The sequence below is a fragment of the Scomber japonicus genome, chromosome 16, assembly GCF_027409825.1.
Source record: "Scomber japonicus isolate fScoJap1 chromosome 16, fScoJap1.pri, whole genome shotgun sequence".
In the NCBI taxonomy this organism is placed as follows: domain Eukaryota; kingdom Metazoa; phylum Chordata; class Actinopteri; order Scombriformes; family Scombridae; genus Scomber; species Scomber japonicus.
This window is the reverse complement of record NC_070593.1, coordinates 21006238-21031647: the sequence shown is the minus strand read 5'-3', so window position 1 is coordinate 21031647 and position 25410 is coordinate 21006238. Positions and strand designations below refer to the sequence as shown.

The 25410-nt window shown below is 40.8% G+C and overlaps 4 protein-coding genes across 5 annotated transcripts; all 4 read left to right on the top strand.

The window, feature by feature from the left end:
• The first annotated feature begins 2707 nt into the window (after positions 1-2707).
• Positions 2708-12212, top strand: pabpc4 (poly(A) binding protein, cytoplasmic 4 (inducible form)). The gene is made up of 15 exons (XM_053335701.1): positions 2708-3285; positions 5870-6063; positions 7612-7727; positions 8684-8823; positions 8918-9012; positions 9107-9244; positions 9352-9447; positions 9567-9836; positions 10541-10631; positions 10745-10840; positions 10975-11105; positions 11201-11291; positions 11378-11508; positions 11595-11719; positions 11811-12212. Exons 1-14 carry the CDS (start codon positions 3093-3095, stop codon positions 11694-11696), a joined length of 1884 nt encoding a protein of 627 aa, XP_053191676.1. The 5' UTR covers positions 2708-3092; the 3' UTR covers positions 11697-11719; positions 11811-12212.
• Positions 12213-12993: 781 nt separating this feature from the next.
• On the top strand, positions 12994-17144 carry ppie (peptidylprolyl isomerase E (cyclophilin E)). The gene is made up of 10 exons (XM_053335240.1): positions 12994-13024; positions 14287-14385; positions 14485-14528; positions 15093-15119; positions 15269-15350; positions 15439-15542; positions 15747-15870; positions 16048-16233; positions 16339-16481; positions 16923-17144. The coding sequence occupies exons 1-10, from the start codon at positions 12994-12996 to the stop codon at positions 16989-16991; spliced, it is 909 nt and encodes a 302-aa protein (XP_053191215.1). The 3' UTR covers positions 16992-17144.
• Positions 17145-18209: 1065 nt separating this feature from the next.
• LOC128375226 (gap junction beta-4 protein-like) lies at positions 18210-20882 on the top strand. 2 transcript variants are annotated; one of them, XM_053335517.1, is made up of 2 exons: positions 18210-18940; positions 20852-20882. In XM_053335517.1, the coding sequence occupies exons 1-2, from the start codon at positions 18210-18212 to the stop codon at positions 20880-20882; spliced, it is 762 nt and encodes a 253-aa protein (XP_053191492.1). The 2 variants fall into 2 exon arrangements, with proteins under 2 accessions (XP_053191492.1, XP_053191491.1); XM_053335516.1 differs by lacking the exon at positions 20852-20882 and having other exon boundaries at positions 18210-18995.
• Positions 20883-23765: 2883 nt separating this feature from the next.
• On the top strand, positions 23766-24786 carry gjb3 (gap junction protein beta 3). Its single transcript, XM_053335733.1, has one exon. It carries the CDS (start codon positions 23792-23794, stop codon positions 24662-24664), a length of 873 nt encoding a protein of 290 aa, XP_053191708.1. The 5' UTR covers positions 23766-23791; the 3' UTR covers positions 24665-24786.
• Positions 24787-25410: the final 624 nt, after the last annotated feature.

The window sequence follows — 25410 nt, the reverse complement described above, 5'->3', positions numbered from 1 at the left end:
TCTCAACCAAGAGGCTAATTCCTCATACAATAGACATCTCCTGCATGACAAAGAGGTGCATCTCTTAAGTTAACAAACATTTATATAATTAAGTGGTCTCAAATAATAATCCTAAAGCTGAATGCATGTATTTTCAGGTCAAATTCAAACTCCGTCTCACCTGCACTTCCTGAGAAGGGCAGAAGCTTCAACATAAAGGCAATGAATCGTGAGTACAACATGAAACATGCAGTTGGACTCAATTGTATATTTCTGTAAATGAAATGCTATTTTTCCTATTTTTTTCTCTCTCCTGCAGCATCATGGACCAGCACAGCAGAATCCAATGTGTATAAAAGAGGCCAGACTGTCAATCTCCAGGTGTCTACTAAAACCAAGGCTGATCAGCAACTTTTCATCCATTCCTGCTTCATCTCTGCGTCTCCAGAGCCTCAGACTAAACCTCGACATGCAGTCATATTGAATAAAGGGTAAAGCAAGCAAGCAGGCAGTCAAGTATTCATCTCCACTGTACCATTTTGGTCATATTCGCATGTGATATTGTTGCTCTCTGCCAGGTGCGTGGCCCCCCTGGGCTCTCCTCATGCTGTTATACAGTTTGTGGCTTCCAACAGAGCAGATGTGGTTAATGTTGTTCTGAATACCTCTTATCTCATTTCTGAGGTGAGTTTTATATTTTAAAATGTGGTTTCACTGTTTCTGTTGTTCAGCTGTATGACCTTGTGAATTCTTGCTCCTCCTTGAAGATGTACATCCACTGCAGTGTACTCATCTCAGACCAGGGTATCACCACTGGCTCTAAATCCTGCAACTACAACATGATCCAGTCAAGGTATTTGCACAGTCAACACAAACTGTTGTGACCCTGTGTTTTTAGTTACTGAGATTTGTGTCTTTCAGATGGGAGGAGCTAAGTGGAGATGTAGAGGTGTGCAGCTGCTGCAGCTCAAAGTGTAAAGGCCTGCCTGTCAAACACCTTCCAGATGGTTTGTGCTTTGTTTTTGTCTAAAGGTGCAGCAAAATGGAATTCTATGGTCCCAAACAGTGACTAACGCCAAACTTATCCTTTCAGATGCCACGGTTATCATCAGCACTGGGCCCTTCCGCATTGTAGACAAAGAAGATATTAGTCCTGCACCTTTAGCCTCTGAACCACAAGAACCGTCCAACATCCCTGTTATCGACTCCATGCAGTCTGATGCTGCAGTGCCTGAGGACATAATTGTTTCTGGTAGCTCTGTCTCAAGAAGCAAGTTATCTGAATCACTCTGGTCCTCTCCACCTCAGGGTGTAGTGGTTGTGAGCCAGGACCCTGCTGCTAGGTTGACTGTCTGGCTACCTGGACAGGTGCAGGACACCAGTGACAATGTTGGATCTCAAGTGGTAGACAAGACAGCTCCTTTGCAGCCAAGAGATGTGACATCAAATGACCTTCCTGAGCTGCAGCCATCAACCACAGACAAGATCAGGGGTGAAAACTCAAATAAACTAGGAAATGATATTCCTGTATGGGATATGAATGTTATTGCACTAGTTGATGGATGGGCTATTCCTCCACAACTGAACATGGATGAGATCTCACTACTTGATGGATGGGCTATTCCTCCACAACTGAACATGGATGAGATTTCACTACTTGATGGGTGGGCTATTCCTCCACAACGGAACATGGCAGCTAGTGCAAAGGAATCCCAAAGAAAAAAATGGTTTGGAGGATCTGAGATGTTTAACACAGAAGCTCTACCAATTGAGATGGATATAAATGACCTAATCCATAATGATTTTAACCAAATCAGAGATGAGCCAGCTCAAAAGTGGACAGATGCAGCTACAATGCACCAAGAGGGAACACATGATGCCCAACCAATAATCCGCTCCAAAATCCAGTTTTCCAAGGGTGAAGATGGGTCACAGTCAATGAGTTATGAGGAAGAAATGGTGAAGCAACATAAGGGAAAAGGTGCAATCCGACGTTTTGGGATGGATGGAATTAAAAGAAAACAGGAGCCCAAACAGAGGGGGCTGCTTTCATCTTTCCTGAATTTGTTGAGGTACCTATTCTACTTTTATTTGTTTTTGCAATGCTGGTATGTTCCCTGCATGTGAACTGTTATTAATCTATTTATCTCTTGTCCTCAGGCGCATTGACAAAGCAGAATAATTGCAACATCATGGTGACATCACTGAATAAACATATTGAGCAATAATTCAGTTTGTGCTTTTTTTTCTTTTCTTTTTTTCTCGTAGCTACATTTAAAAACAAACCCTGGTTTAGCAAAACTAAAGTAATGAAACAGAAAGGGGGCTCTCAATAACTGAGATTAATGAAAACAGCGAGAGGTTTCTTGTCTTTCCCAAATTTAGATGACTTTAAATGTCTTAATCCATCCTATTTGCTCAGATTGGGTTAAGTCTTAAATGATCTAAATTTATGTATAAATAAACTTCCCCAATAACACAATAGGCTCTGTACGTCCTGCTTCTCTTATAAAAGCTACTGTAGACTGTTTCCCACCCAGATGTCGCTGTGGGGAGCTGGGTTGTGTAGTTGGGACAGCAGTGTGCGCTCTCCCTTTTACACCGTACAGGCGCTCGGTTTTTTTTTTTTTTTTTTTCCTATCCTAAGTTTGACCCTGTCCACTATTTCCTCCGCACTGCACTGTCTATAAAGTGCCCATGCTTTCCTCACGCAGTCTCTTTCCCCGGCCACAAAACGACCGTGAGTGTCTAACTCACTGTTCTTGAAAAACTTAAATAAAAATACATAAAAAAATATAAAAATCAACAAAATCAAAATAAAAACAAGCACCTATACTTAAAGAAATACAAACGATTAAAAAAAAAAAGCAAAATCTTAATTAAAAAAAAATAACAGAAACAGGAGGCCCTGGGTCTTCAAAGGAAGAAATACTTCAGAAGACATCGATTATATATCGTCATTTTCCAGGTCTGAACTGGAAAACTATCAGCTGTCTGTATAGCTGAGAATTGACGCGCAGCTCGGACCGGGAATACGGCTCATACCGGCTTTATTTTCTGCCTTTTTTTTTTGAGGGAAGCTCTGCTTTAATTTCTATTGTGAATTCCGAGTTATGAACACAGCGACTGGGAGTTATCCGATGGCTTCTCTTTACGTCGGCGACCTGCACCCCGATATCACGGAGGCTATGCTGTATGAGAAATTCAGCCCAGCCGGACCGGTGCTCTCCATTCGGGTATGCCGAGACATGATCACCCGGCGATCGCTGGGATACGCTTACGTGAACTTCTCCCAGCCCGCTGATGGTAAGAAACGGTGCATTCACACACACACACACACACACACACACACACTGAAGACGCATTATGCAGTTAGAGCATGTTATTTTGCAGACATCAGTGCATGCGGCTTATTTATAAACCACATGCATCCTTCATATATTGACATTGTCACACATGCTTTCAATGTCAACCCTTAAAACTGCCCATTGGGTAATTCCTGCCTAGCCTACATAATGAATTGCAGGTTCAGAAACACTGCCGGTGCTGACACTGGATTTTTGTTTAATGTAATGTTTTTGTGCTCAAATAGGACAGTCATGGCAGTTGTTCGGTCTAGTTTGAGCAGTCATTTGACCCACATAAGCATGGCCCAGTTCTTTTACACTCCAGGTAATATATTTGACTACTACAGTTAAAGCGCCCACCACATGCAGAGTTGACTTATGTCTAACAGTTAGCTGTGAAATCAGTTCATATCAATTACAACACTGCATGTAGGAAGTTTTTTTCTTTTAAATTCAACCCAAATGACCCACTTCTGCTCCTATTTAAAGGGACCAATGAGTGAATTTAATTCCCATTGCCCTCTGCTGCTGTATTTTTACTGAAACCAAGAAAAGGGACAAGCACAGCTGAACAATGACCCCTGAACTGCCTGCTTGACATGCCAAGCCATGTGTATTGTTTGGTGTAGTATCAAGGACTTGATCCGGTTTCTATTTGGATTTAATCCCAACTTTATTTTTGAACAGATTGGAAATGAATTGAATTATGTCACAGGGCTATCCTGAGAAGATATTGCTGATAGTTAATCTGTTAGGAGTTGATGCTTAAATGTGCATGTCTGTCAAATGTGTCAAAGTGTTTTTAAGTGACTTATGTTAACGCTTTCCCTTCACAGTCAATGGTATGGAAGTGTTGAGCAATAGTAGCAGGTGTTGTGGTTGTTTACATTGTGTGGACCTTTTTTGCCTCTGGTATCAACGTTAAACACCTGTCATGTATCTGTGCCCGAGTCAGTTACCAAAAGCTGGAGTAATGATAGGGTCCAACTGGCTCGCTTCCAGAAATTTGGTATCGTTCACTTGAGTAAACGTAAGAGGAGCCACAAGTGAGAAGACACCATTTGTTGTTGAAGGTGTAAATGTGGGGGATGGTGGCTGTTATTGAGTATTTCAATGGATCCCGGGCACATGCCTGTGGGCCAATAGCCTGACAAAAAAACACAAACCCAACAGATACAGCTTTTGCAAAACATATTTGAAGAACTGTACCATAGGCCAGAGGATTTCATGGAAAGCAAAGCTTTTGTCGAGGTTTATCACAAAGTCTCGTGGAGCTCTACATGTCACAGCTGCATGTGTAAGCGCTCACGAGACCTGTTGTTACTCATCTAAACATTCTCGTTGAATGTGTCTCTTCCCCATCAATGGTAGAGAATGCTCCACTCACAGCCCATGCCAACACATACCTCCCAGGACCCCTCTCTAATTATAGAACATCTTTCTGAGCAGCCCAAAATTTGCCTGCTCCGTAATAACTTCCTCATAGAAATGGTTAACAGTAAAGAGGAGTACAATACATTTTGAATCCTTTGTTGTTTACATTTTATTACACTGAGTGCTTCACAGAAGCATGCACCATTCTAAATCACACAAGCTACTATATGAATTATCCTCATGTGTTACAACAATAATTAAACCTTTTTAAAGCCAAGAGTCCCTCTGTGAACCCTCTGGAAGTCCACATGTTTGACAGCGATCACACCTTCTCTCAGCACACGAGTTGTGAAGTACAATTGCAAGCCAAACTGCTGATGCCAGCAGACGCAAGGCAGCTCTGTTTTGTTTACCAGACACTTTTAGCTGGACAGCCTGGCCTGTGTGTGTATGTGTGTGTGTGTGTTACTGTGGAGTGACTGAACAAAAGGATGTTTGGCATGTGTGCCCACATAAGAGCCTATCCTATATAAGAGTTAAAGCAACAGAGATATAGTGTAATTTCAACCTTAAACAGAGCAGAAAGACCACAGATTGATATTTATTGATGTGGGAAAAAAACTGTTAATCGTAACTCCACAGTTTAGGCCTGTTTGTGTTATTAGAGGGCCTACTGCACTGCTACTACAGTGGGCCTCGGTGGGACGTGGCCCAGTAGCATGTGGTAAGTAAGAGAAGAGGGCCATGTGTTCCCTGCTTGCCCAATGCAGCTGCCCCCCACACATGTCCCAGCTGTTCATAGAAAGCTCATCAGCCACATGGTCTACTGCAATATCTTAACCATGTTACACGTGCCTTGGTAATGGCTTGGCAGCAGGGATTCTTCATTGTGGTACACATTGCACAGGGAGACAAAGTGTTTTAATATACTCCACTGTAACCTTGTGTTATTTCAGTGGAGTGCTGTGTTTGTGGTTATAACAAAAGCACCATGATACTGGCAGAGTAGCAGTCTGGTGTGAGAGTGCTACAGCGCAGGTTATCCATGATGTATTGAAGCATGATATGCAGCATACATTAACTGACTGAATGTTTTCAAGCTTGTGGTTCCATGTAAACAACCAGCCATGACCTTTCCCTCTGTCTGTCTGCCCCTTCTCCCCCACCAGCTGAGAGAGCCCTGGACACCATGAACTTTGACGTGGTGAAAGGGAAGCCAATCAGAATCATGTGGTCCCAAAGAGACCCTTCCCTCAGGAAGTCTGGAGTGGGCAACGTGTTCATCAAGAACCTCGACAAGTCCATAGATAACAAAGCCCTGTATGACACCTTCTCTGCCTTTGGCAACATCCTCTCCTGCAAGGTAGAGTTGTCATAAATTAAGTTTGACAATTTCGGGAATTGTGCTTATTTGCTTTCTTGCTTTCTTGCAGAGAGATAAATGAGAAATCAACACCACTCTCATATCTGTACATTAGGTGTGAAGCTTCGGCCAACAGGAGGTTAGGTGTGGAAACAACTAGCCTGACTCTGTCTGAAGAGAGCAAAATACACTTGCCAGAAGTTGTTAAAGTCACCAACAAATAAAGTACATAAACTCTAAAACTACAAAATGTTATTTTCACACTTGGCATTTTGAGATTTTGTAGAGGTGCTGATAGACATGTTACATCTCTTGGACATAGCCAGGCTTGCTGTTTCCCTATTATACAGTCTTTATGCTAAGCTAAGATAACTGGTCACTGGCTATAGCTTCATATTTAACAGGCTGAGAAGCACAGATAAGCAATAATAAATATTTGTTCTGAGTTTGTTAAACTACAGAAAAATGTGTCATTAACCACCCAGCCAAATTTGAATGATTAAAACATTAACCGGTTATATAAAATTAGGTTTTAAATTTGGAAAACTAAGCAGTAGTCTCTGTTCTGAAACACTGGGGGCACTGAAAGCATGGCTCAACCCTCTGAGTGAACAATGCTCATACCAAACTCTACTATAAAAATCCACAATTTTAAATAGGCCTTGTTTTTAGGTGTAAGTCAAGCAGAATGGATGATATTTTAAAAATAAAGTCAGGTTAGGAGACACTTAATTTGGCACATATTTTGTAGGTAAACATGGGCTTTTTCTGGTAAAAAGTTAACTTAAATGACTAGTTAACAAGTCAATCTATCACCAATGATCACTATCTTAAGTTGTTGTTTGTCAATGGGGTCCAGTGCACTTAAAGTTACTCATTTCTCTTCTGAAATGTCCTTGGCAACTCCACTGTAGCCATTACCCTTGAAACAATTGCCTCTCACACTGTGCTTTTTGGTGATGTGTTGCCCGGCAGATGTCACCACCGGCCGCACAGCTGGTGCTGTTGGCACTGCATACATTGAGTTTACCCGTCCTCCCAGCTGAACAGCTGGTACTGAAGTTGAAACCACCTCCAGCCATCAATGGATGTTTCAGCCGGGTTTAAAATCTAATCTTAAAAAACTCTTTGAGCACTAATGTTGTCTGAACATTGTCCCATTTACAAGAGATTATCCAAAGTCAATCCCAGTTGTCTCTGATGAAAGTTTGTAAAACTACCTGGTGTAAAAAAAGTGACTGTGTCTGTGCACTCTAGTATTTATATGGTGCATGGTAGAGGGTGATGTACTTGTAACCCCTCTTTGTCACCAAACAACCATTTCAGACCTGCCCAAAAAATCCTGAACATAGAAATTGTGAGAAACAGCTTAATGCTTCACAATTTAGTACTATATAGTTCACTGTCTTTTCACGTTTTCAGCAATTATTTTCAAACATGTATAATGTGTTTCAAAAGAAATCTTTGATTTTCCTTTACATGGATTTTTAAGCAGAGCATGAAGCCTTTAATTGAGAATATTTACTCAATTGTCTTCCTGTGCTCCAGGTGGTGTGTGATGAAAATGGTTCCAAAGGCTACGCATTTGTCCACTTTGAGACCCAGGATGCTGCTGACCGTGCCATTGAGAAGATGAACGGCATGCTTCTGAATGACCGCAAGGTGTGAGTGTCCGATTATCTAGGTGCTGGGGACAAAGGGGGTTCATTGTTGCCTGTGTTTTTGAAAGACTTAGGAAGAATTTAGCTAATTTATTGAAAGTATGCTGATCATTGCAATATCTTATGTTTATTAAAACTGATCAATTTAGCGTCCATTTGTAACTTCTGTTCTATACTTGTGATGAGTGACCTGATGTTTTGTGTCTTTTTTCGGTTGGTGAGTTTGTGTGTAAATAATATGACTAATAAGCTCATCTCTCACTATCGCCAGTATGAAGATAACCTCTAAACTGAAAGATAATAAACTACTAAACTTTTACTTACTCTTATCTTTCCTACCAGACGCATTTTCTGTTGCCTCATTTGTCCACTCGCTGGTCACATCGTCTTAGAGTGTTTGTGTGTGTGTGTGTATGACCACGCTTGTGTGTTTTAGTGATGGATCGAATGCAGGAATGCAATACTGGATGGCAGAAGGGGAGAGGTCGTCATAGCAAGGTATATAAGATCATTTGGTCCTCCTCAGCTTTCCTTTCTACTGTGAGACTCTGTCCCTACATCCCTCTCCATCCACCTCCTCATCAAGTTTTGGACCAAGAATTAAGATGGTTGTCACTGTGTTGTCAAGCATGCCAACGTATCTGCCTGCCTCTGGTGATATTAACAGCAGTTGAATGGTTTTTCATTGTTTACCCCAGGAATGACAATTCACATGATGAAATGTCGCTGTGACTTGTCTCGTGAATGTTGTCCCTGTTTTTGTAAAATAATGTACTGGATTTTTATTTATTTATTTATTTTTTTTACTGAACATGATCGGGTGGTCAGGTCTTCCTCTGTCATTGCGGAACTTCGGTTTGGAAAAAGGAGGTCAAAAGAGATGGATCCTGGTTTGCTTTCCCAGCTCAGTCAGAACTGTTTTACAAGAGTGTGTATCGTTGCTCTTCCCCTATCCTCAGATTCGTGGGTCGTTTCAAATCTCGCAAAGAACGGGAGGCTGAACTTGGTGCCAAAGCCAAGGAGTTTACCAATGTCTACATCAAGAACTTTGGGGACGATATGGATGACGACCGACTAAAGGAACTTTTTGACAAATACGGTAATCTGACTAGATGAATGTTTATTGCTGTAATCTTTAATGTAGTCTGGTTCTGCTGTATTTCATGCACATGACTGACCTTTAACCCTTGCAGGCAAAACCCTTAGCGTGAAGGTTATGACAGACCCCACTGGCAAATCCAGAGGCTTCGGATTCGTTAGTTATGAGAAACATGAGGATGCTAACAAGGTACTTCAGTCTCATAGAAATGTATCAGGTCTGTCTGTCTTCTGCCGTTATAAATTCCCTTTGAAAATAATGGCTTCAATGGCTTGATCCACAGGCTGTAGAGGACATGAATGGCACCGAACTCAATGGCAAGACAGTGTTTGTAGGCAGAGCTCAGAAAAAAATGGAGCGTCAAGCAGAGTTGAAGAGGAAATTTGAGCTGCTGAAACAAGAAAGGATCAGTCGTTATCAGGTCTGCAGAAACTAAGCCTTTAATATATAGTCAGTCTTTTTACAGTACAGTTACATTATCTCAGTTAAACTGCTAGTGACATCATAACTGTTTGTCTTTGATTTCAGGGTGTTAATCTTTACATTAAGAACCTTGATGACACCATAGACGATGAAAAACTGCGTAAGGAGTTCTCTCCATTCGGTTCCATTACAAGTGCCAAGGTGAGAGAGGTCAAACAGATGGTACAATGCATTATCACTTTTTTAAATGTAATTGCATTATAAATATAGCAGCAGTGTGTATGTTTGAAATTAACCAGACACAAACTTTATATTTTTAGGTGATGCTGGAGGAGGGTCGCTCCAAAGGCTTTGGCTTTGTCTGCTTCTCCTCCCCCGAGGAGGCCACCAAAGCTGTAACTGAGATGAATGGACGTATCGTTGGCTCCAAACCCCTCTACGTGGCTCTTGCTCAGCGCAAAGAAGAGCGCAAAGCCCACCTCACCAACCAGTACATGCAGCGTATTGCTGGCATGAGGGCCATGCCGGCTAATGCCATCATTAATCAGTTCCAGCCCACCAGTGGCTACTTCATGCCAGCTGTGCCACAGGTGTGAAAATCAGAGTCTGAGTTGGTGTACATATTAAAGTACCTATAATTCAATAATTCATTTTTGTTCTAAAAAATGATCACATGACTATGTGGTTGCTCATAAAAATGTACCCATGCAAAATTATCATCACATTCTGCAGTTCCTGTCAGGTTTCCCATCAAGTATCTGTGTCTTTTAGGTCATTTTTTGGGTCACACCCATCAATATACCAAAAAAAACCAACCAAACAAACAAGAAGAACACTGTACACTCTTTGCCCAGCACCAAAAGGCAGACTGGAGTTAGCATTTCCTACAAGTTATCATAGACCAAAAACAGAGGTCAAAGGAGACTGAATATTGGACATGCACCCACGGACACAAAAGTGGCAAATGAATGATAATGGTGCATGGTGTCTGCTGGGTGTGTACATATGCAAGAGTTTGCTAACAAGTTTGTCAGATCAACTCTTAGCTGTAAATAAGTGTAGTTTTTACAGCTTATTCTGCTGCCCCCAGGTGGCCAAAAAAATCAGTTTATGTGAGTTTAAAATAATATGTTAGGATGATCACACTTTCATATTTAGGGTTAGGGTTAGACTGTTGTTTTTTGTTTGTTTGTTTGTTTGTTTATTTATTTTAAGGGTATTCACTTCAGTGATTTCAATTGGGCATGATTTTAATGCCATAAAATTATAAATTTCACTCTCTTGTGCCCACCAGGCCCAGAATAGGACTACATACTATGCACCAAATCAGCTGGCCCAAATGCGACCCAACCCCAGGTGGCAGCAGCAAGGTGGTAGAGGTCAAGGTGAGCACATGAGACCATATCTTACAGGCAGATATACTATGAAATACCACATATTAAGCAGTTGTGTTTTGTACCTATCTTATTGTTTTTCTCCTTGCATCTGTCACTCCCAGGTGGTTTCCAGGGGATACCCAATTCACTGCGTCAGCCAGGCCCACGTGGCAGCCTGAGACATATGACTCCTGGTGGCGGCGCACAGGGCCCACGAGGTGTGTTCAACTTATTGACTTTGACTTTAGCTTTTTTGTGTCATTATATTTAGAGACATTTTACAGTTGAGTGTTCAAAAGTGATTAGCAAGACACTGTGTAAAACTGATTCCTTTTTTCCTCCCGTCTGCTAGCTACTGGCCAGACCATGGGTCCTCGTCCTTCAATGGGAGTCCCTGGACCTCGGGCAATGCCTCCTTACAAATATGCCACTGGTGTGCGTAACCCCAACCCCCAGGTGGTGCAACCTATTGCCTTACAGCAGGTATGACTAAAAAAACACATCTTGTTTTGCTGTCATATCTAGCCTCCAACCCCAAAATAAATTTCTTTACTATGTCTTTCATTTGTGCCTGTCAGGCTCAGCCAGCGGTGCACGTTCAGGGCCAGGAGCCTCTTACAGCCTCCATGCTGGCTGCTGCACCACCTCAGGAGCAGAAGCAGATGCTAGGTAAGACTCCAGTATCTGATTGAATGGACCGTAATGCTTTTCAGATTTTATTTGGTTGTTTTATTCTCTTCATTGTTTTATTTCAGGGGAACGTCTGTTTCCACTGATTCAGGGCATGCATGCTAACCTGGCAGGCAAGATCACGGGCATGTTGCTGGAGATTGACAACTCTGAACTGCTGCATATGCTGGAGTCTCATGAATCTCTGCGCTCAAAGGTACACTTTCTCCATTTTTTTGTCACACTAAAAGATGTGTCTGTTATCCATGCACTTACACTGCATTGCTGTAACATCTTTTTCAGGTGGAAGAAGCCGTTGCAGTGCTACAGGCCCACCAGGCAAAGAAAGATGCCACCCAGAAAGTGGGCAGCATGGCTCCTACTGCTGCTGCTGCCACTTCCTGAAGACTGTGTACTGTATTAGATTGGTATGATAATACATCACCAGTCAGATTTATTGGTTATGACATTATCCAAACACATTTTGTGGCACTAATGAAAGTAACTGTGTTGTTTCAGGGCACAGAGAAATGAGCAGAGATTGGGAGAGACACACAACACTGACTCCAGACGACTGAGTCCTCTGAACGATTATGCAAAAACAAAAACTGAGAAAAAAAAAGAAAAATGTAATTTTAAAATATACTTGAACATTTTGAAAAATATTACAGTTCATAATTTTCTAGTTCTGTAATACTTTTAAACTGCATACCAAAAGCAATAATGCGGATGAGTCTTGAATTAAGGTCCTTCACTTTGTGGCGAAGGAGAGAAATCTGTTTTCTAAAAAGGAAAATGATCCTTGTTCTTTTCCTTTGCTTGAAAGTTTTATGTTTGGTTTGAAATGATGGACTCCTCCATCCCATTGTGTTATCATGGGTGTATGGTTATTCTCAATAAAGGGATGATTTATCAAGGTTACCACTCTTGTGTTATTTTGATTACATGTTGCCTATTGTCTTCTGATCCAAGTGTGTATTTGTGTATCTAACAAACATTAGTCAGTGGTGGGCATAGGCATTTTCAAAGGCAGTGTTAAAAAACAAAAAGTTTGATACAGACGGTCAAAGCAGGTTTAGGGTAAGAGTTGGGGCACCACAGGGGAAGCACAAACAATATAATGCTGAAAAGATTCTTGAAAAATTATAGATAAATGTGTTTGTTATTAAACTGTTTTGATATGTTTTGATATTAAGCTCTGAAATCTTTAGTGATGTCTTTATGTTGTATTTATATACATACATACATACATCATACATTGCATAAAAACTATGAAATACGTATAATCACGTTGTATGGAAATAAAATTCTGCACATGGTAATTTTATGCTCAAACTGTCATTCTAAAGTTGCATTTGCCAACATGGGAAATAACAGCCATATAGGACACACGGTCTGTGAAAAGAAAAAGAAATGACGTTAAAGAGCTTGAATATAGAGAAAGCAGAACATAAGCATGTAGCAAGAAAACACCAACCTTTTACCACGTGGGACCAAGTGAGGGTATGATGAACTTTCCCTGAATTAAAGTAATGATAATAATTAAGATGAATTATGACTGATAGAAACAGGAGGTGTTGAGATGTGGCTGCTGCAGGAGTTCTTCAACAGGGGGCGCTGCAGAGGAGTGAAGCGCAGTGGCGGGCTGTAGTTTCCACTGACGACAAACTGCTGCGGTCAAAGTTGAAGGGTTACATCCAACATGGCGACCAGCAAACGAGTGCTGTATGTCGGTGAGTTTATAGTAATTGTTTCAAAAATCCCTGAAATGTGTAGTTTCACTATATGCAGCTGACGCGTTTATACCATGAGTTTATAAAGAAGGAACTTAGAGACATCTTAACATGCATGAAGGGACCATAACACGAAAAAACACACGAGAAACGGAGGGAATTAGCCGGCTTATAACATAACATAGAAACTATACTCTATAACTATATACTGTGGTGATATTAAACTTTGAACAATTTCCCAAGCACCGCATTTGTGCCGCATTGCGTCAGTTTGTGTTATGAACTGTTTGGAAATTAAACAAAACAACAAAAAATATCCATAACGACAGATGGAGAAATGAATAATCCCCTCCAGACATGTATTATGTCTTAATAGACGTGTATTATGTAGTAATATGCATGTTATAATACTCTGCATGGAACAAAATGTGTGTCTGATGTGGGATTTCCATTTAAAAAAATAATTAGGACGTTTAAATCCTCAAAGTAACATATCCTCCTTGTCCCTCATTAAAGTCCACCTATTTTACTTTTCAGCTTTATACAAGATGTCTCTTACTTCACTGTAAAGTCTGTTCTTTGTGTTTGAGTGTTTGCTGTCCACTTAGATTAGTTAGAATAATTATTTATCAGCATCAACATAGCATTAAAATATTGTTTTACCTGTCTTGTTAAATATCTCCAATTAATGTAACAGGTAGGTCAGTCTATGTGGAGAGCAGCTACAGTTACCCTAACCCATATTACAAATGACATGTGAAAAAAAAAAGATATGCAAAATGTGAATTAGTAAAAAGTGTATTGTCATGAACCAAACATTTACTTTTGTCAATCATGTTTCTGTCTGCATTTGTGACAACTTATTTGTCAACTTTTGGCGAGTCGTGTCACAAAATTCTCTCCAACTTTCAGAGTCTGACTTGAGAGGGCGTTCACATGTATGTGTATTTATTCACCACATTAATGCCACATAAGTTACAGATATGACCAGAATTGGCCTTAATAATAGTTGTCATGTCATAAATCATGCTCATAGGTCAACCCCTAAAAATCAGATTTTCAGAGAGCATGAAGAAACCTTTCACTTTCAGCAGATGAATGTAAAAACAGCTTTCTGGTGTCAAACTCGATACATACATCATTCTGCACAGTGGAGCTCAAACATTTAACTGAAGTAACTAGAAGGAAAGCTCATACACTAATGAGTCTTCATTGCTGCTGCTTTCATCAGTTTATTTTCAGCACTGTGTCTTTCTTCTCAGGTGGTCTGGCAGAGGAGGTGGACGAGAAGGTGTTACATGCAGCTTTCATCCCATTTGGAGACATCACAGACATCCAGATACCTTTAGACTATGAAACAGGTACGGACAGGAGTTTTGTGTTCTTGTGTGTAACATGAAACATACTGTGAGTAAGATAAACATTAAGCTGATTCATTGTGTCTTGTGTTCAATTTTCAGAAAAGCACAGAGGATTTGCGTTCATTGAGTTTGAGCTGGCGGAGGTATGTTCTAAGTATTATACGGCTACACAATGATGCCTTTAATATAATAAGATCATATTTAGAGTCATAATCAGTTCAATTCAAACACCTGTATTTGCAATATTGAGGGGTGAAAAACATTTTAGTTGAGCTATGAGTTTTGAGTGGCAACAGTTAGTTGAGTTGATTAGTCAACCAATAGAAAATTCATGGGCATCTATTTTGATGAATCGAATCATTGTTTTTGTCATTTTTCTAAGAGATAATGCCCCAATTTTCTGGCTGCAGCTTTTCAAATGTGATGATTTAAAGGTTTTATGTGTCATTTATGATGAATATCTTCGTGTTTGTTTCTGACTGTTGATTGGATTAAAGGAGACAGTTAAAGACGTCATCTTGGACTCTAAGACGTTATAATGGCCCTTTTTCACGCGAGAAAATAATCATCTTATTAATCAATAAAGAAAATGATCCCTAGCTGCAACTCTTTGTGGCATGCAACAATCAAACTGTTAATGTAAACAAAACAATTTCATATTTGTGTGCATAATCTACTGTATTTATGCCCTTAATCTTTATCTGCAGGATGCTGCAGCAGCTATTGATAACATGGTAAGTGGATCTCATTGCTGCATGCACTTGTTAATAAAGTTTCATTCATATTTCTAAAACCTGAGTGTGGCAAGTTTATGTTAAAGGTCCTAGAATTTAGCTTCTTGTTTCTATGTTGATGTTATGTTATTGCTCTGTTTCTTTACCAGAACGAGTCTGAGCTTTTTGGAAGGACTATTCGGGTCAACATAGCCAAGCCCATGAGAATCAAAGAAGGTTCCTCTCGACCAGGTGATTGATGAGAGCGTCTTAAGAGATGGCTTTGCCTGGACTGTGATTTAAATCCTGGGTTCTGATTTTAGCTCTCTCTTTCCCTCAGTGTGGTCGGATGATGACTGGCTGAAGAAATTCTCAGGGAAGACCACAGAAGAGGGTGAGGAGGAGTCGGCAGCGGGAGAAACACCCAACACTGCTGCACAAGAGGTGAGATAGCTTTCCTTCTAGTGTGTGTAGTGAGTTTACATTTATATAGCTCTTTTCTAGCCTTCTGATCACTCAAAGCACTTAATACTACATGTCATGTGAACCGCTGATCTTCTGATTAGTGGACGATCTGCTCTACCTCCTGAGCCACAGCGTCCCACAGCTGATGACTATATATGAGTGACTTCTAATTTGTTTTTGCAGGGTGAGCCCCCAGCTAAAAAGGGCAGAGTCAATCCACAGGTCTACATGGACATCAAGATCGGCAACAAGCCGGCAGGGAGACTACGCTTCCTTCTTCGGGCTGACATTGTTCCCATGACAGCAGGTTTGTATGCTGTTCACCGTCACATCTTTGTCTAAACATATTCTGTAGGCGGACATTGATACATTTGTATTAAGAATAGAAAAAGATAAATAACCACAAGTGTCTTATCAAAGCATTCCCCTGTGAAAGTGAAGAATCAAAAAGTGACACGGCCATGTTTTCTTCCATTTTGCACAGAGAACTTCCGCTGCTTATGCACACATGAGAAGGGCTTTGGCTACAAGGGCAGCAGCTTCCACCGCATCATCCCTCAGTTTATGTGCCAAGGAGGTGACTTTACCAACCACAACGGCACCGGCGGCAAGTCCATCTATGGCCGGAAGTTTGACGACGAAAACTTTGTCCTGAAACACACCGCTCCAGGTAAGGAGCTCTAAAGAGTGTGTTATCTGTTGACCAGTGCTGTAAAGTTCACAGTCTGTGTTTACTTGTGCGTAACTGTCCAAACGTTGTCTGTTGTGCACACAGGGCAGCTCTCCATGGCCAACTCTGGGCCGAACAGTAATGGCTCTCAGTTCTTCCTCACCACCGACAAAACGGACTGGTTGGACGGCAAACACGTGGTGTTTGGAGAGCTGGTGGAGGGGATGGATGTGCTTCGTGCAATTGAGGTAAGGGATAAATGAGCCTAATGAGCCAGAAAAATCACTTTAAAAAATCTGATAAAGGGTTAATTCACCTTACCATCACTCAGCCAAAAAAGTGCGCTCAATCATATTTTGAAGTTATTCCCAATCAGTTCTTCATTATAAATATTGTTTTTTGCTTTTCACTTTATTTGTTCTATGTCAACAAAATTGGTGAAAAATTAGTAGAAGAATCAGTCAGGAAATTGATTTATATTTGACTTTTAGAGACTAAATGAAAATATTTAAAGTACTAATTTTGTTTTCAGTCACATAACTACAGTTTTAATTATTTTTTCAAACACAATACTTACAGAAATAATGGAAGTAGTGGACATTTTTCTTTATTCTAACCCCATATAAAGGTTGATGGTGTCACTCTGATCACTTTAACTCAATTTTTTATTTACAATTTTCTGTCCACAGGCTCAGGGAGCGAAAGATGGGAAGCCGAAGCAGAAAGTCATCATCTCAGACTGTGGAGAATATGTGTAAACAAAATGAAATGTGTGCCTTTTTTTTGTATGTGTGTATGGAGGCAATGTATGTCTGAGAGCATGAGTGTGTTCATGGTCTTTTACACCTTGGAATTAAATCTTCAACCATGTAAATATTTCAATAAACACCTTTTGTAATAAAGAATCTGAAGCTCCATGTCTGTTTACTTTGTACACTTGAAATGTCACATTGATCTGCTGATGCTTGCCTTCTTTATAGTTGCATAAGAACTTATTTATAAAACATTTTAATTTTGGGAAATTTCACAATAGTTGTGTGTGATAAATTATGGACAAAACAAATCAGAGATTGTGTTAAACTGCCTCACTAGATTTTAATTTAAAAAAATGTAGTTTTGTAAATGTTTAATAGTATTTTAACATTTTCACCTACATGGAGCCTTCTGGACCACATTATAATTTATAATAAATAGTAAATAAAACGTGCTCTTTACATGATAGGTCAGGCAAATATTTGGTGGGGTGTAGCTGCCACACCTGAGCAGGTCGAGTAGTGTGAAGACATGGCAGGGGAACGACTCCACCCACTTCTCTCTTGTCCTGTTGAGAAATCTGCTGAGATCTGATCGGAGAAGTTCTTCCAACGTCTGTTCCTCCTCTCCAACACTGGACCGCAGCAACAGCGAATAAACTGTAAGTACTCGGATTCATACGTAAAGCTCTGAATCGTATAATAACGAGATCTTGTTGGTTTTTAACTGATTTAGTAAGTTTTTAAGTCTTGGATACGCGCAATTGCGCACAGAATGTGGAAAGTTGAAAGCGCTTACGGCAGGCGCTGGCAAGTGAATGACTGATCTGAGTAATAGCTGTCTTCCTTAGACAGTAAAGTAAGTAAAACGGCTGTTTTAAGGAAAAAGTACCGTATACATAAGCGAAAACTATGAGCTTTAATGGAAGCTTGGAACCTCTTTAGCGCTTATTTGACACTCCGTTTGTGTTTTGTCTTTAAGAGATGTAACACACGAATTCCAAAGATCCATTTCCCCCTTTGCTGTTCTATTTTGTTTTTCTTGTTTTTTGGGGGAATATCGTTGGTTGTTGTTGTTTTGTTTTTTCATCTGTGATATGATCGTTTCATTTTTATCTTAGGCTGGTTGAAAGCCTACGTGATATTTGTAGCCTTTTCACTGAAAACAGTTTTGTCTGTCTTTCCATAGCAGGAAGAGAATACAGAGTGTGAACAAACCTCGTCATGAACTGGGCATTCCTCCAGGGCCTCCTCAGTGGAGTGAACAAGTACTCCACAGCTTTTGGCAGAGTGTGGCTCTCTATAGTCTTCCTCTTCAGGGTGATGGTGTTTGTGGTGGCAGCAGAGAAGGTATGGGGTGATGAACAGAAGGACTTTAAATGCAACACGGCACAGCCTGGGTGCCACAACGTCTGCTATGACCACTTCTTCCCCGTCTCCCATGTCCGGCTGTGGGCCCTGCAGCTAATCTTTGTCACCTGTCCCTCACTCCTGGTGGTGATGCACGTGGCCTACAGGGAGGACCGGGAGAAGAAACACAGACTCAAGTATGGTGAGAACTGCCACCGTCTTTACCAGAACACCGGCAAGAAGCGTGGAGGCCTGTGGTGGACCTACGTCCTCACTCTGTTCTTCAAAATAGGTGTGGACGCCACCTTTGTTTACCTCCTCTATCACATCTACGCCGGCTACGACTTCCCCTCGCTCATCAAGTGTGAGGAGAAACCCTGTCCCAACAAGGTGGACTGCTTCATTGCTCGGCCCACTGAGAAAAGAATCTTCACCATCTTCATGGTGGTCACCAGCCTGGCCTGCATCCTCCTCTCCATTTTTGAAATCGTCTACCTGATTGGTAAACGCTGCCATGAGTGTTTCACCGGAGTCCATCACTCTCGCCACATTAACACCAACACAATGTCTAGTGGAAGCACCTTGATGGACTCCAGAACTCTGAAGCTGAAAAGCAGCCCTGACACTCCTGCACCTTCATACAGTGTTGCAGTATCTTGATGGACTGAAAATATAAACTTATTGAGAAACAAAGACTTGGGAAAGGAAAGCTACCTCTCCTCATTCCACAGGCACTTTCTTAAAAAGACTTGCCAGCAGACATTTGTCTGCTCAGAAACTGAACTGCTATGGATTCAGTTCTTTACTGTGACCTCTGTCCAGAATATGAAAATCTGGATGACAAGAGGATCACTGAACAAACTTTAAGCTGGCTACGTATCATTGATCTGGAATGTACTGCAGGTCGTCAGTTTGGGTTCAGAGTGTTTACAGATGAAGCCTTTGCAAAGAAAAAGCCAAGTCTGTGCAATGTAGCCTCAGATTTAGCCTTGAGATCAAATGTATGAGTCAGCCTGTGGTTTGCAGTGGATGGTTTTACAAACACATGTGGTTTTCTGTGTAAGATTTTCCCTTCTGCTCAGTGCCTTACAAATGCTTTCACTCAACCATACTGTTTCTTCCCTTCCTTCCCTCCCACTCTAGACAGCTTTTATTGTTTACCCATTATACTGTACTTGAGGGAATTTAACAAACTTGAAAGGAAATGTGTGCTGTTGTGCATATGAACTGTCCCTAACTGTTTTCATGTTTAAATTGCTGTCTGTGTACAGGCAGAAGAGAGCAATGAGGTTTTGTAAACACTGTTGTTAATATATCAGGATGTGTGTATTTCATAGCAGCGAGGAACAGAGTGGCTGCAGAGTTGTTAATATTATTTTTCAATAAAGATATTCATTTTGAAGTTTTGAGTTTTGTTGGCATATGTCCAGGGAAGTCCGTTTAGAGAGGTTAATACACAGCAGTGCATCTTGAGCATGTACTGTAAGTGCAATAACACACAGTATTTAAGAGAATCTGTCCTGAACAACACTGGAACAGGATTAGTTGATTCTGCAGTGGTTCAACAAAGATTACAAACTTTCTGCTTCTATTTTTCTCTCCATGTGTTTCTTGGAGCTCTCCCTACTCACTGGCTGTGGGATTGCCCTGTTGCTATGAGCAACACCCTCATTGTTTAGGTTGATTGGTACTTTGAGAAGGGCGGAGGAGGAGTCTCCCACTCCTCACTTTGATTCATCTACAGTCGATGTGTGGGCCCACCCAACGCAGGAATTTGTCATTCTATACAACCTCTGAATAGATGATTCCAGTGTTTACACTGTGACGTGTGATGTAGGCAGATGTAGTGGTTCGCAAATATATAAAAGTATTTTCTCAATCTCCCATTGTATTGAGCTATGCAGATATATACATTTTATCTGCCTCTGACATTTCTGCTGTCACCTCAAAACCACAGAGGTGAATACATGACATCTGGGCTGCTCAAAGTAGTTTTAAAACTGACATTTAAAAAACTCAAACAGCCAAGAGTCTTTCCACAAACAATAAGAGTATAATCTACAAGCACTTGTCTGTTAACACTTTTCACTGCAACCATTAACATCCATTTCAGGAGTTGTTCCAATGAAAACTATTAACAATGAGGTCTGTGGATTATCACAGTAGCTAGGTCATTGTTTCATGAAAAACAAGTTGAGTTGTGTTATTCAAAGGTAATGTGTCATCGTCACTGCACTGTATTGGGGATATATCTGAATCCTTAACAGATAAAAGCAAATATATCTAAATGAGTAAGTGGGAAAATATGTTTTTGTGTGTGTGTGATTTGGGGAAAGTGACTGTTCATTATTTTAAGCTTTGGTTCTGTTTGTCTTTGGGTGCACTGGGTGGTTCAGTAAATGTGCTGACACGTTTCCCCCTGTCCTGACTTTCTCTGTCCTGGTACATTTCCTTCCTTTGCTTCATGGCACCAACAGTGAAAAGTGTTTATCCTATTGTGCCGGTTCATCTTGTTGAGACTTGCGACTGGCAGAGGTTGAGTCATGAGCTGCATTCTTCCAGGTGTGTCCTAGTACTGCATAAACCAGTTCATCTAGAGCCAAGGAGGAACTTTTTTTTGGTCACATCTCCCTCCCCCATTGCATGGAATTCTCCTCTACTGAGAAACTCTAAATGGGCTGAGTACAGATGTTGCGTTCACATGCCTGGACTGAATGTCGTAGACTTTCCTGAAGAGCACCACTGTAGTCCAGACTTATAACAATCTTCTGAGAGTTTTAGCTTGTAGCTGCAAGACTTCAAGGCAGGGTCATTCATTTAGAAAAGGCGGTGCCACAATAATCCTTCAGTGTTACTTTTCACTGTTGGTGTCGGACAAATTCAGACAGTTTTAGCATGGAGGTTTTTATTATTTATACAGATGGAAAAGTGTGATTAATATGTTAAGAAAATCCTCTTAAAGTTATTCAAAGATGTAAAAGGCTGATTTTGAATTACTTGTGGGCAATCACAACTATAAAAAAACATATAAAAGCACCAAAGTGTAAGCCTAGTTCCAGACTGAAAAAATGCAGTTTAGCCTGATTATTGGGCTATCCAACTTTTCATTCAAAGCTGGTGGTACATCAACAATTCTTACATCACATTCACGTAAATTGAAGGCACAACCTTTGATGTTTTTGGAGAACACTATATCTTGGGCTTTATTAAAGCTGTTCCTGTTGCGGGCCTTACACAAGCACATTGAGACACTGTATGTGCGTCTGAGTTACACAAATAAACTTGACTGTACTTGACTTGAGACAAATGATACATGAACTAGTGGTATATGTTTTTATATTATGTAAACACAGGTTTAAATGGACCTTAGAGCAGGTTCTGGCTGGCAAGAGCTGGCAAGCCCTGGCACAGCTACAACATTTCAAGCAGGCTGAAATTTGATATTCCTTTTAACATCTGCAAACACTGCTTATGATGTTATCCCTGCAGATGAGTAACACAGTGATTGCAAAATCTATGGAAAAGACATTTGGTTGTGGAAGTCAGTGGATGGCATAATGGAGACAAAAGGCACGGCTCATGATCAGACAATGAGGGAGAGCTTAACAACGGTTGAGAAAAGTGTTATTTGAGTAAAGCTTGAATCTGAGAAGGATAAAGGAAATACAATATACCTGCCTTTTGAACACGTTCTTTTCCTTTTTTTGTAAAATGAAATTTATAAAAAAATGTGAAGACTGTAAATGAACAGAGAAGCAAAATATGTGTCTGATGAAAGGTGAAGTAAAGGATGAATTACTCTACCTACACCTCATCTCCACCAGCCCCCTCATCTTGATTTTTTAAAAACATTTTTCATCACAGTACCATATCAGACTTTTCAACCAAAGCATGTTGCCTAGTACTTGTAAGAAAAAGAGGTAAATGAAATGTTCCATAACAAAGAAAAAACATTCACCCCAGGGTGTGTCCACATCATACCTATACTGTAGCACTCAGAAGCAAGTTAGGGCAAGTAAACAGGTCTTATTCATGGAAACATTGAGAAAGAAAAAAATGAAGCTAAGCTTGTTGCTACAAATCTTTTAAATGTAATGGTGATCAGTTTAGTTATTCTTCAACAAATACGCTGTTGAACAGGTATTGCCCCACTTAATTCTGTCTGAGAAGATTTTTGCTGTCAGATACTTTAACTTGAGTTCTGCGTCTGAATGTGGTGACTGGGGGGACATGCTGAAGGTTCACCCCTTTGAATTCTCTCATTCACACTAACTCAGACCCTCACAAGGACCCCTGGTGGTCCCTAGAATGGAAACCTCACACCTGAATTATGTATGGTATCACGTCCTCAAAACTGGAATTAAATATGTGGTTCCAAAATAGATTATTCTCCAAAGACGTGCGTAGGAGTTGAAATGATATTATTATTATAATTATTTGATTTGCCACCTAGCAGTGGCGCGTGGGTGAAAGAGAGAGAGGGAGAGAGAGGAAGGAAAAGAGAGAGGAACATCTGGGGTAGCCCTACTTCTTTAACCACACCCACGGGCACATTTCTCAACACTGCGCTCCTCTACCTGTCGACGGTGACCAAATGTGTGCGTTAAAGGACTAAAACGACGTTCAAAACATCGAGAAGACCATCGGACATATATCTGCTCGAGTATCTGGTAACATAAAATGGACTAAAACTTCTTCTGGTAAGCGAAGTAATCATCATAATGAGCTTTTGATGTGTCTGAGATTAGTTTTCTTAGTTCGCGTTGATCGTTCCTTTTTCAATAGTTGATTCATTGGCTTTTACGCAGCAGTCTTTGGAGCGATTATTCATCACTGGTTTTAGTAAAAGGGGCACATGTCGGTAGAAACTATGACCTATCAAGAAAATATGTCCAAATAACTTTTACAGCCCGTGTGTAATAGGCTGTTTTTCGTTGTAGACTTAGATAAAGTAGCCCTCACTCATTAGAATATGTCAACACAAAGGATCCACATCAGAAGAATAGTTAGTAACTGTGTTATTAAAATAAATATTTGTATTAAAGTTCTTAAGTTTAATATATGTAAAGTCTGGGCGTGTTAATAAAGTTGGTCCAACTAGTTTCCTTTATGCAGTTTGGCTGCAGGCCTGCTGCTCTTTACTGTGTGTTTCTGTTGGTGCTTGTAGTTAGCCTCTCTGCTAGGGTTGATAAATGAGACTTGTAGGAGAAGTTCTTACATGAAATGAGCGTTGGAAGATAATTTACTGGTTTCAAAAAGAGTGAAAGGTTAGTTGTTATTAAAGCCACCTGGAGTATGTTGGACAGCACCAACTCACAGAGTGAAAATAGAATATCCAGCAGATAATGAAAACATGTTCATCCATTCTTCATCCTGTCCTGTCCAGGTTTCAGGAAAAGCTACAACCACCAAGAGAAGAATTCCAGAGAAGAGATATTTGACTGCAAGCCAAAGATATGGACTGGAAGACCTTCCAAGCCCTCCTCAGTGGGGTGAACAAATACTCCACTGCGTTTGGGCGTATATGGCTCTCAGTGGTCTTCGTGTTCAGGGTGATGGTGTACGTTGTGGCAGCAGAGCGAGTGTGGGGCGATGAACAGAAAGACTTTGATTGTAACACCAAGCAGCCCGGCTGCGCCAACGTCTGCTACGACCACTACTTCCCCATTTCCCACATCCGCCTGTGGGCTCTGCAGCTTATCTTCATCACCTGTCCGTCCTTCATGGTGGTCATGCATGTGGCGTACCGTGATGACCGTGAGCGCAGGCACAGGGCCAAGCATGGTGACGATGCTAAGCTGTACAACAACACTGGCAAGAAACATGGCGGCTTGTGGTGGACCTACCTGATCAGCTTATTTGTGAAGACGGCCATTGAGGCTGCCTTCCTTTACATCCTTCACAGAGTGTACAAAAGCTTCTACCTGCCAAGAGTGGTCAAGTGTGAGGTGGTGCCTTGCCCCAACGTAGTGGACTGCTACGTCGGCCACCCCACCGAGAAGAAAGTGTTCACCTACTTCATGGTCGGAGCCTCAGCCCTCTGCATTGTCCTCAACATCTGTGAGATCATTTATCTCATCTCCAAAAGAATTGTACGAATCACAAACAAGTTTAAGAGGCGCAATCGCGACAGGGCTGTGCATCATGACAACTACACAGACGATCCGTTCAATAACTGCAGCATGCCTATGACAAGGCTGGAAGTAATAGATAAGAAGGATAGACCTCCATCCTTCAAGACTGCAAACAAGTCTGCACACAGAGTATCCACTCTCAGACTTGAGAAGAAGATACGGGCCTCTGCCCCTAATCTTTCCACTGCTTCCTGATCAAAACTAAAGCAGAAATAAGAAAATAAAGATCAAAAGATCAGCAGTGCTTGGGCTAGAACCCAATTGCTGACCTCAGAAAACAGACGGACTCAGGACTGTGAGCCAAACTACAGTATGTGTCAGACCCAAGAATATGAGTCATTCAGTGTTTCATACTGTTGGGCCCTGTGTTGAAAGCTCTGGTTTCCACGTCAACTTCCCAATATTTACAGCTAAGCTGATATGTTAATATGTGTAGTTCCTTTTTCAATATGATAAAGGTGTTTGTACCTTTTTTAGCTTTACCCATTCACCCATGTTAGAACATTCCAGTAAGGTTTCTCTGTATTTCTTGTGACTGGAGTTTTGACACAGGGAGGGGAAGGAAATCAAATGCTCAAGAAGACAGGACACACCTGACAGAGGTATTCACCCTCCCTGCTAGTGTCTACAGTGGTGTGTCAGGCCACCCGATTGTCACTGAGTGTAAGACACATTTCTGTGATTTATTTTTGTTTAATTTAAACTCAAATCAAGATTTTATCGTTTATAGACTGTCTTGGTGGTCCAAGTCACTGTCAGGATGGTACATGTTATTATGGCTGGCTAATACTTGAAGGTGTGTCAACTGGCCAAAGATGATGTTTATACTCAATTCATTTTCTCAGATATGATTTACTACAGTGATAACATGTATATATATATCGTCAATATATTTGTTTATCTGAAGTCTCAGCAGGCATATGCTTAGTTTCAGCTTCTAT